At 37.2% G+C, this 11,818-nt stretch overlaps 1 protein-coding gene across 1 annotated transcript in view; it reads left to right on the forward strand.

Annotated features, from left to right (window-relative positions):
- Positions 1–7,831, forward strand: part of LOC147853063 (MBOAT (membrane bound O-acyl transferase) family protein) — a 34,091-nt gene extending 26,260 nt beyond the window's left edge. Inside the window, exons 14-22 of the mRNA XM_087333356.1 lie at positions 1,262–1,324; positions 1,405–1,514; positions 3,071–3,163; positions 5,063–5,144; positions 5,219–5,296; positions 5,392–5,467; positions 6,879–6,928; positions 7,006–7,301; positions 7,421–7,831. Of these exons, the coding sequence (XP_087189482.1) occupies positions 1,262–1,324; positions 1,405–1,514; positions 3,071–3,163; positions 5,063–5,144; positions 5,219–5,296; positions 5,392–5,467; positions 6,879–6,928; positions 7,006–7,065 (612 nt within the window). The 3' untranslated portion in view covers positions 7,066–7,301; positions 7,421–7,831. The remainder of the gene's footprint in view (positions 1–1,261; positions 1,325–1,404; positions 1,515–3,070; positions 3,164–5,062; positions 5,145–5,218; positions 5,297–5,391; positions 5,468–6,878; positions 6,929–7,005; positions 7,302–7,420) is intronic.
- Positions 7,832–11,818: the final 3,987 nt, after the last annotated feature.

Genomic DNA, 11,818 nt, shown 5'->3' on the forward strand with positions numbered 1-11,818 from the left:
AGTGATTTGGATGGACATCGGATATAGGATACACACTGTTATATAAGAAAAGGTTACAATGAGAATAAGGGAGGTTTAATGTAACTTTAGTGGAAGGGTTCTTCTTTGAGTTTGCAATCTCTCAAATTTCAGTTTTTTAGTAAAACTCTTATATGAAGCAGTAAGACCTATCTTGAGTCCCTGTATTTTATGTCTTTCCCTCTATTATTTGGGTACTGTTTTAAGGTTTTTTTTGTTCAACTAATTACTGCAATAGAAAGTTCTCTAGAAAGAAAGAAATATATATTAAATCTAAGATTTTAAAGTGGCCTATAAGACCAAACAAGAGATTAGACCTTAAAAAGGTGGTTGTGTCTTAGAGAACAACAAAACCAAATAAATGAATTAAAAAGTAAATAATAATAGAAGTCACAAAAGAATCCCATTATCAATATTTATAAGATTCTCAAGTCAGATAGATCATAAATTTTGACTTTGAAATATCTCTAGCATAGATCAATCCAGAATGGATAGATCTCTGAAGTGAGGGAAGCATCTGTGATGGCAGGAGATATCGCCTTTATATGTCAATGACAAAGGTGCTGAGATTGTGATCCAGGAGGTCAGGCCCTACGTGCATGACATTGTTATTGACAGATCTATTTAACCTGTTTGTAATGTCCTGGTCGGCAGCTTCTTGTATAACCCTTCGTTGACTTGTAGCATGAGTCAGAGTGACATCGCTAAAGGAAGTTGTGATATGTTCTTTATTGAAGAGCTTTTGTGGTTGTATTGTTGTGTTTCAACAATGTCTTTATAAAGGTGTTTATGTTCTGCTTTTCGTTAGTCCAAGTGATGAGTGAAATTCTTCTCCCTCTGTCTCTTAAGTTCCAGCAAGAGCAGTTCCAAATGCCAACAGTTCTACCAACTTCTACCTTATTTGGTAGGCCAAACCTTGGTTAAAGAGGCAATGTTATCTTCCCCATTATTTCATGAAACGTAGTACAGTGGCAAACATAGTTTTCTTTGGATTCCACTCCATGATAAAACAAAACAACTGGCAAATTCTTTCTTCCAGGGGTGTGCAATTCTTTTATCTTCTAACATAATGTTCTGTTGGACATCCACATTTACGATTATCCACTCACAAACATAGCAATGCTTAACACCAGCATTCATTAATTTTGCCTTCAAGCCTGTTTAATATGCCTCTTTAATATAGAGAGGTTTGTATTTTGGTAGAAGGGATATATGGATGATATTGGAATTGTTTATGGTGAAGGTTTTGAACTTTATGTGGCTCAAATTTCTCTTAATTTGGCGTTTCTTCAGATTTTGGGCATTGGTATGTCCTCTCTCTCTCTCATTATTATGAAGATTTTCAATAAAATTATGTAAGTCATGTTGACATATAGACAATTCCAGGTTGGTGGCATTGAAGTTATAGAGAACATGCCACATTGCATCAATAATTGCTATGATCTTGAGGGCTTTTGGAAGAGCTGGCATGCTTCCTACAACCGTTGGCTTGTTCGGTATGTATCCTGTTTCTGTGTATGTATATCATTGAAGAGAAGAAAAATCAGATGACAACACAACACATCCATAAATTCAACACTGTTAAAAATGTCATTAAAATATTCTAGATGGGATTGCATTAGCCTTCTATCTCTGTCTCATTTACACTTTCTCCTCTTTCTTCCATTGTTTAACGGCAAGTCCTGCCCCCTAAACACCACATCCATACAAGACCACTGATTGTACTAAAGCTTCATTTCAAAATTCTAGATTTCAACTTTTGCACTTTCATTGCATGGTGTATAAAGCTTGAAGTCCACCATGAGCTCTTTGTTCCACAACCTCATTTCATAAGGTAGGAGTTTAAAATGAAATGATACGCTAACATCTTCAGACAGCTAGAATGGCCTACGAGACCAAAGTTACATACATGTGAAGTTTAGAAATCTGAAAACATAAAGCAAAAAATAAATTGTGTAAAGTAATTTTCTTCCTTATGTAACTGGGTTGTGACCACACTACAATGATATGGGAACCATGGTTACAAGTAATGTGGAGGATGCAATGTACAAAACAATTAAATAGATATCTCGCAGAAGTACAATGTGAGCCAATCAGCTTGCAGTGAATGTGTGGGTGTGGTGTTCCACCTTGGGCAATGATATTATGTATCCTCTGATGCAGACTAAGCTTTCTATGTGATAATTCACATATCCTCCAGCACATGAAATGAACCAAACAAACTACTTAGTCAAGAAATATACCTTTACAGGATCCTGGTCATGCTTTCCCTGAAGTATCTTGGCACAGCCTTCTAAAGAAGCCCTAACATCTGCCTTTGTCAGGTCCTGCTGGCAGTCTACTCAGGAAATTCTCTACATATAGATATCTCTAGTAGAAACAGCCCCAAACATCTCTGATCATAGAAGTCCATGACTCGGGAGAATGGTCCAAATCCCTCCCTAAACAGCCAGTTAAAGCATCCTCGGATCTTGTAGTAAACTGTGCAGCAGCACACGTAGTGGTGGTCATGCTCTGGCAGGAGAGAGAGAGAGCACTGCATCACCATTCGTTTTGTTCATGTTCCCAGGCTCACCTCTTCCACCATGGCTTTATGGTCTTGTTGCTGCTCAGTTGTGCTGTCACTGTTGCTGCTGGCCCCTGTCCCTCAACACCTCCTGCATCTGCTTCTGCCTCTGGCTACTGACATTTCTGATATTGTCAACAGCCACAAAATTGTGAAGGATTATCAGTTTTAATGCAAGCCTTAGGGCCTCTCTTTGTTTCACACCAGCAATGATTAAATTCTGCTGATGCTGTGGTTTACTAGCACGGATGATTTACATAGTTTCATGTGATAAGAGGGCCCTCATGGTTGATGATGCAGTCATACATGTAACCGACGTACATTATGGGGGGACATACATTGCATGAGCTTACATCAGAGTCTGTCTACCATGTGGCTATTTCTTGACTTGGTAGTTTCAACTATGACAGTAATTTTCTTGATATAGATTCTCCTAAAATACCTGCTTCTGGTTTACATTTAGACTTAATAATCTTGTTGTGATAGGTATCTATATATTCCCCTTGGAGGAGCTCATTGGAGATTTTTGAATATTTGGATTGTCTTCACATTTGTGGCAATATGGCATGATCTCGAATGGTAAGCATGCCTGTTTTTTTTATAAGGATTGTAAGAAGATTTTTTTATAGATTGCTAGATACTTGTCCGATGTATTTCAAAATTATTTATGGGTGTGTGCTGTCGGGTACAGTGCATTTAGAAGGAGAAATCTTGAGTATGTTTTAGACAATTGTGCAAATATACGAGTCTAGTGTCTATTTTAAGCGGTTGTACTTCGTCGTTCATGCCTTCTGTGACATTCAACTACATGATTCGTGTGCAGTGTAATGGAAGTACAGGAATGACAAGTTGCTTTGCATCTTATATATATAGATACTATTTCCATTTCATTTTGATTATCCCCTCTTTGTCAAAATAGAGCCAGCTGCTAGTCCGTAGCACATCACCTGATCCAAGAGAGCAATTGAGAAGGGACAAGGTAAACACCTAGTACTATGACAAACCAAAAGTTATTCTCAAACTGGCTGAAGAAAAGCGAATTTGTAGAAGAGATGTTTCAGCCAGTGATGAAAACAGGATCAAATTTGAAAATGTGATGTGATTGAAATAGAGCCAGCTGGTTGTGTACAGCACATCACCTGATCGAAGAGAGCAATTAAGAAGGGACAAGGTAAACACGTAATACCATGACAAACCAAAAGTTATTCTCAAACTGGCTGAAGAAAATCGAATTTGTAGAAGAGATGTTTCAGCCAGTAATGAAAACAGGATCAAATTTGAAAATGTGATGTGATTGAAATAGAGCCAGCTGGTAGTGTACAGCACATCATCTGATCCAAGACAGTGGGAGAAGGTAAACACATAATGCTTTGACAAACCAAAAGGAGATTCCAAAACGGACTGAAGAAGAGATGTTTCAGCCAGTGATGAAAACAGGATCAAATTTGAAAATGTGATGTGATTGAAATAGAACCAGCTGGTAGTGTACAGCACATCATAAGATCCAAGACAATGGGAGAAGGTGAACACGTAATGCTCTGACAAACCAAAAGGAGCTTCCAAAACGGGCTGAAGAAAAGTGAGTTTGTAGAAGACATTTTCCAGCCAATGATGAGAACAGAATCATTATTGAATCTGTGATGTGATGATTGAAATAGAGCCAATTGCTAGTGCGTAGCATACTACCTGTCTGAGACAACCATACTGAAGGGAGACTGAAGGGAGAAGGTAAAAATGTAATACTATGACAAATCAAAAGAGTTTCCCAAAAACGGCTGAAGAAAAGTGAGTTTGTCGAAAAGATGTTCCAGTCAGTGATGAGAACAGGATCAAAATTAAGAATGTGATATACTGATTGAATTAATGTCTGAGTTACTCTCCGACGAGTGGTTTAGGGTTTAGGGTTTAGTTTAAAACTCTTGCAAGGCATCCAGAAAGGAAGAGAAGACTTAGAAGGTTATTTAGACTGCATTAATGAACCTTTTTTCCTTTTATTGGCTGAAGAGTTTTTGAAGATGCCAAAGCTACAAGTTGACAAAGTGGCCTGACATCCCATACAATCAACTGTCATTTTTTACAGTGGAACCTCTCTGACTAATGCGTGTAGCTTTGGCATCTTCAAAAACTCTTCAGCCAATAAAAGGAAAAAAGGTTCATTAATGCATTCTAAATAGCCTTCTAAGTCTTCTCTTCCTTTCTGGATGCCTTGCAAGAGTTTTAAACTAAACCCTAAACCCTAAACCACTCGTCGGAGAGTAACTCAGACATTAATTCAATCATCAACTGTCATTTTTTACAGTGGAACCTCTCTGACTAATGCTTGTAGCTCTTCCTGGGCTGCTGCACATAGCCACAATTAGGTGCCCTATGAGAGAATGTAAGAATACCAATACAGAAATTTCTCACTGCAGATCAGAGGCCGTTTTGTGTCGAGTAATATTAATCTGAATTTTTAGAGAATTTAGTTGATTTTTTCAGGAAGCTTTTATCTTGGGCATGGGCCACTTGTCTTTTAATGGCTCCAGAAATCTTAGTGAAGTCATCCATGCGAACATCTATGGTAAGTTCATCCTGAATACCTGCTATATAAAGATGAAATTTGTTCGCCTCAAACATTATTATGTGTATTTGCAGATGAAACCACTACGTGAATCATTTATATACCGTGAGCTTTGTGCTGTTGGTGGTGCTTTTAATATAACTGGTCTAATGGTACATTCCATATCCCATGTATGTTGTTTATTCGAGGTAATGGACATTAACGTTGGAGGCGTTAACGATTCTTTGGATTGTTTACCACAATGCAGACAGCCAATCTGATTGGTTTTGTAGTAGGCCCTGAGCGAATGCATTGGCTTCTACAAACAATGGTTGAACCGAGTAGTAGGTTTACTGAACTTTATGTTCATGTCTTTCCATGTGTGACATGTGTATGTTTAGATATGCATCTGGTCTCAATGGCTGTGAAGATTTAAAACTAATGGACAGATTACTCTAAATGTTACTATGGGAGTACTAATGGCTAAACATTTGTTTGTTTATGTGAATCTTTATGTACAGACATTCATATATTGAAACAGTGAAAATTTCGTTGTACATCAGTAATACCATAATTGGGTAGAAAATGTGCATGCATTAACCAAAAGAGGCTAGGTCGGTGAAATGAAAGAGCTTTCCTATTGGATTGCAGGACAAGTTCCGTGCTCTATGTTTCTACCTTTTTGTTGCCTGACCTAAGAGATCAATTCATAGAGTAACTCTTTTTGTCTACCACCCTGATTGTCTTTCACCTAACCAAGGCAAGTCAGAAGCAACTCAACCACTAATGTTGTGAATAAAAGGTCATCAGGGAGAGGATATGGAATGCCATGACATGGCTTTAGGAGGAAGATATGAGTAAAAACTAGTACTGAAAATATCCTTCTCCAGTCATGCAATGCCATTACTACATTTGTATATCTGGAATGACACACTCAATTTTATATAACATGGTTTCATTCCATCACAGGCATCAGAGTTGGAAGGACCAAGAAAGCTGTATTTGAACTTCTGGAAAGATACCCCTAGTAAAAGCAAATACAATCTTGCATCCTCTTCTAGCTGGGGACTTGTAGAATCACTAATCTGACAATTCCATATAGGTGGATAAAAAAATGTTGACTTACAAGAGATAGTGGCAAGAGGGCGATAATGTGTCCATGAAAAAACCACAGAATAAGCTTCACTGTGGGGGCATATGATAACTAGAAATATTGCTGATTAAGCTTTGGCACCTCTACCATAGTGCATTACAATTAAGCTTCCTTATAGCATCTTAGGTGCGTCAGTATAAATTATATGCGAAATTGTGTAACACCTGATAATCAACTTGTAAATGTCAAAGCTAAACAGAGGCCCAGTATCTAGGAGACCCATGCATGCAAGAAAGAAGACAGCCTAGCCTACTCACGGAATAGAAACAAAATAAGCCTTAGGGTTGACCTCAGAAAAAATAAACAAGGGAAAAAAAAAGAAAAATATATTAAGGTCAAGAGAAAAAAGTTCCCAACAAATGCTCCTTTCAAAACTTTCTTCAAGGTATTGTTCTCTTGAGAGAATTCATATGCAAGATCTTTAACTTAGTCATTCACCATTTGAACTTCAATATTATTAATATAGAAGACTGAAATCAAAATTTGTGACAAACATCCATTTGTGTTAATATCTGCCCTTTATGCTTTGTTTCATGAGTAACATTCTCTGTGCTATACTGCTGAAATTTGAATTATTGACATTGGTGGATTCAAATTTGCAGATCTTGGAACCACAGCTGGCATCTTGTGCTCATTTTATGTTGGGACAAAGGTACAGCTATTTTAACTCATGACAAACAGGTTGTGGCTATTCATCATTGACTCTAAATATTTTAATATTTGCTGTAGCTTATGTTTTGCATACAAGAGTACAAAGCTCATTGTGATGCTGTGAAACAAGCTGACTGAAGGTGCTGTTTTAAATGCTAAGCCTTGCATTTTAATGCATTTCTCAGAGGAAGAACCGGAAATAATTTATTCTTGTTCTTGTTCTAATGGATAATTCATGGATTCTTTATTGCTTCTTCGAGCTGATCAAGAGGCAAATAATGACAGACTCTATTAGAAATGTGGCTATCCTTCCTCATCAAAAGAACACTATAATATCTAGTGGGGGAGGTCTTCTCAACTGATCAAGGGCATAGGTAAACCATCATGAAGTACGATACCAAAATATAAATGACATCTTGTTCATAAAGCTTTTAATATCCAATTCTAGTCACCAAGTGATTGTCAATGTGCTAACCAATTTTTCTTGACATAGATGAGCATTTTACTTCGAGTGCTGCATTTTAAGACGAGGGTATGGAAACTCGAGATGGCCTTTCGCTAGTACCTTTAAATGAATCCTAGAAGCTCAGGTAAAGCTGTTGTAGTGGTGGCAGTAAAAGATATAAGGTTCATACTAAGAGAGATTAAGCTGTTGCCCTCTAAACAGAATGATATTAACCTTTAAGTGAATCCTAGAAGCTCAGTTAAAGCTGTTGTAGTTGTGAGAGTAAAAGATTCAAGGTTCATACTAAGAGATATTTAGCTGTTGCCCTCTAAACAGAACGATATTAACTTATATGAATATATTTTCATGATTTCTTGATAGATTCATGAGCCAGCTCAACTAACTAGTAGCTATGTTGTATGTGACATCCTATTTTCAAAAGTTATTGTTGTGATATCCTATTTTTTTTCACTGATATGCTATCAATAAAGATGAGTGATGATTTTATTTTGTCTAGTAAATGCAAGTTTTACATGATATAAATTTTTGGGAAATACTCGCTATAAATATTTGTGAGTAGATATTTAATTACGTTTTAAATCTTCTTTCAAAATTCACTAACAAATAATGTGTCAATAACCAAATCTTTCTTCACATACAAGTACCTACCTTACCTACTTTTGTCAGTTATATATTATGTTAAATGCTCATTATTTGTCACATAATGTAACAATTAAGAAATATCTTGATTTCTCCAGTAACAAGTTCAGTTGAATTTAGCCAATGACTGGTACTTGAAATCTCCAGTAACAAGTCACGAAAAGACACTTTACATACATTGCACAAAAAGTTTGCCCAATAAATGCTATATTGATGACAAGATGTTTGACGACAAGCTAATGAGTCGGTTGATCAATGAGCTCTACAACCCAACTTTGCCGAACTTCTTAAATGCCTGGATGTTCCAGTCATTCATCAAAGCATGTTCGGTGGTGATGACGTTCAAAGATTCTACGACATACCTCCAAGTGCCAATCAATATGGTGAGAACAAACCCGAACAAACACCAAACCCAACACCATTTCCCCTCATAGTGAAAAGGTCACACGTGCATGCCCTATGAGAAAACATTTGATGTTCAACCTTGGGCTCATTTCACATATAACATTTATATTTATAACTTTTCATAGATAATCTTGATTACATGGAATATTATGAGATGTTGTTACCTTGCACACACTTGCATGATCACCAAATGGCAATGCTTGCATGAATGTTAAGTGGTGTATGGATGAGAGTGGCTGAGCATTAATGGGTTGAACCATGTATACACAAGTGATTTAGTCATTGATGAACCATTCTAATTAAATACTAACTTCAACATATTTTTGTAATCTTGTTAATATAATTACATTCTCCTCTTATTTTCTCTTGTCTTTTCTTATTCTCTATCATTTTATTTTGTTCTTAGCTACACCTATCAAGTGTGAGAGGTAGTATAAGAGGCATTTATTCCTTAAACTTAACATAAACATGTGTAAACATTGATTTTGATTAGTAAACATTTTGAAACAGAAAACAAGTTAAGAGACTTTTAAATTCTAAACGCATTAGGACAACCAAGACAATCCCAAGAAATCTTTATCTATTAATTTAGTGTAGTTGATCTCGAGTGTAGAAAGAGATTTAGTCCTAAACAAAGGCCAACATGCCAACCAATTAAACTCAACGATCATCTCCCCTTTCATCACATTTAAGCACAATAGCACGCGGATGGATGCCAACACACTAAAACATGACTTGACTAGCTTAAAGTGATAGAAAAGGAGATTGAACTTTTAGTGGCCTAATTCTTTAATGGGACAAGGACAAAAGGTTTAAGACAAAATAGTGTACAGATTCACTCTAACATCACACATCCCTAATTATTGACTATTCAAAAAAAAAAACCAACAAATCATGGAGCCCACCTTCAACTCCTTTAGGAGAGGATATATCCAACGAAGTTCTCAAAAGAAAAGATACAAGACAAACTACAGACATGAATCCAAGCCTCATTCTATAGCCAAAATCGCAAGGCAACCACCTCTTAACTTAAAAACTTTGACATCAATACAAACCCCTATATCCCAAATGGATAGAGAGAGTGCAAACTGAGACAACCATGTATAACACTTCAAGAAAATCACCATGGCCTATGAGCTCCTCTCAAATGTAAGAGATATAGTTGTCACTTTAGGGGGTCACTAGTGACAACTATATATATTAGACTAGAGTTTGAATTGATTTAAGGGTGATTGCTAGCTCAACTTTAGGAGGTGGATTTGAGCTTAGGTTCACCATCAATTGGCTGTCACATACACTTTGATGTGGTGGTTGGGTCTATCTACTATGTGAACTACTACTAGTGCTTGAGGGGGGATGGGACGTTGACCCATGGTGGGATGAGGGTATCTCTTTAGAATTTTGTAGGTTTAGATGTGGGTATTGATGACCTATGTGATAGCCAAGACAAGTGGTAGATTAATGTTTTCTCTTGTTGCGTACCCTTGTGGCCTTTCTATTCATAGATGACGTTTTCTTGGGTTTGGTGTGGGATTGGTTTATTGTACTCTTTTGTTGGTTGGTGCCTATATTGGCACTTAAAGATTCTTCATGGAACCTTTGAACTTCATCACCACCAAACATGTTTCTGTGAATGATTGGCACATTCAGGCTATTAAGAAATCCCATAAAGCTTGTTGATGAATTGATTCATGAGTTTGTTGTTAGACATTTTGTCACTAGGGTTGTTGCGACAATGAAGAGTTTTGGTGTGACACATGTAATCTCTGAAAGTTTCTTTCACTTCTTGCTTAAGTGAGAATGAGTGGTGGATAGGTTTCTATTTGTTCCCTTAACGAGCAAAATTTGTCAAGAAGTTTTCAATGAAATATTCAAAGTTTGTCATCAAATCTTTTGTGAGTATTCAAAACTAGTTGCTTGCTTGGTCGTCGAGTGTGAGCCAGAATGACACCACTTTTGTGGCCTTGGTGAGTGGTGCGTGTGCTTGACTTATTTACTTGAATCTTTCTATGTGGTCATGGGCATCTTCATACTGTTACTCTCTCAATAAACACAGGTTGGATATCCTATCATAGAATACCCTTCACCAAAGATTGTGGTCGGAGATATGGTATTCACACTAAGTTGATTGTCGAATTGGCTACATAGACACAATAAACGCAATAAATACATACAATGTATAGCCGAAAGATATCTCCATATTAAGCCCTTCTCTGTACAAGACACATGCCCCCTTATATAGGAAAAGAATGGAGAAGTTACATTGCCAGTTGACACACTGTTTCTAATCTAATAGTTACAATGTCCTTCGACATACCGTTACAAATATACTATTTACATTTTTTTCCTAATTAATACATAATTTCATTAACTATTTTGACTATAACGTATTCGACTTCACACAATATTTCTGGCTTCACACCTTTTTGGCTTTCGACTATTCGACCCCTTTTAGACTACTTTCAGCCTTTTGGCCCATTCACACTTCATTTCAGCTTTCAGCAACTTCATACCCATATGGGTAACATATCCCGAGGAAATGGAGGACCAACATTAAAATTGAAGCGCTTTCTCCAGAATTATTTGTAAGGTGTTTCGGGCCCATGTTCCATGTCTTTCCTACTCCATCAATGAGATTAGAGTCTAATAGATTGCAAGGCAATAACCAACTCGATGTTGGAATATGTGTTTGAGTGTGGGTTTGGCGCAGGTTGATTTTCTCCCATTCCTTGATGTGTGGACTCTTGCATTTTCTACTATTTGGGCGGCCACTAATTGTGCTTGAGTAGGGGTTTTGACATATGGTGAGATGAGGGTTACTCTTGTAGATTCTGTATTGTTATTTCTAGGAGTGTGAGATTTTGTTGAATGTTGTAAAAGATTACGTGCGGAAGCTTATGCGACACACACAGAAAACACAGTCGATTATCTGGAAATACGACAGTTAGGTATGAGAGATGAGATGAGATAGTGACAAAGATGGGGCAGACAACAATAAAACTTGATTCAAAATAATCAACACTTTGTACATAAACTGTGCTTAGTGAGCACTCTTTATACAAGTCCTAGAAGGACAGACAAAAGTACCGACAAGTACTTGAATGCTCATTAACTGAGCTTGACACTAACAACCTATAATATTCCTATTTACTACAATAGGAATATAGGCCCCTAATGGCCTTTCGAATTCCATCCGACTCGGCCTAGCTGATCGGTCTTCATCTGATCTTGCTCCCGGCTTCCTTAGTTGATTCGGGCCTAGCCAATCGATGTCCATCCGATCCGGCTCCTAACTTCCTCAACTGATCTGAGCCTAGCCGATCGGTGTCCATCTGATCCGGCTCTCGACTTCCTTAGCCGATCCAACCCAAGTTGAGCTTG

This window comes from Azolla caroliniana, unplaced genomic scaffold (genome assembly GCF_043228905.1).
Source record: "Azolla caroliniana isolate FFs.n. ecotype wild unplaced genomic scaffold, voAzoCaro1.0.p SCAF_17, whole genome shotgun sequence".
Taxonomy (NCBI): domain Eukaryota; kingdom Viridiplantae; phylum Streptophyta; class Polypodiopsida; order Salviniales; family Salviniaceae; genus Azolla; species Azolla caroliniana.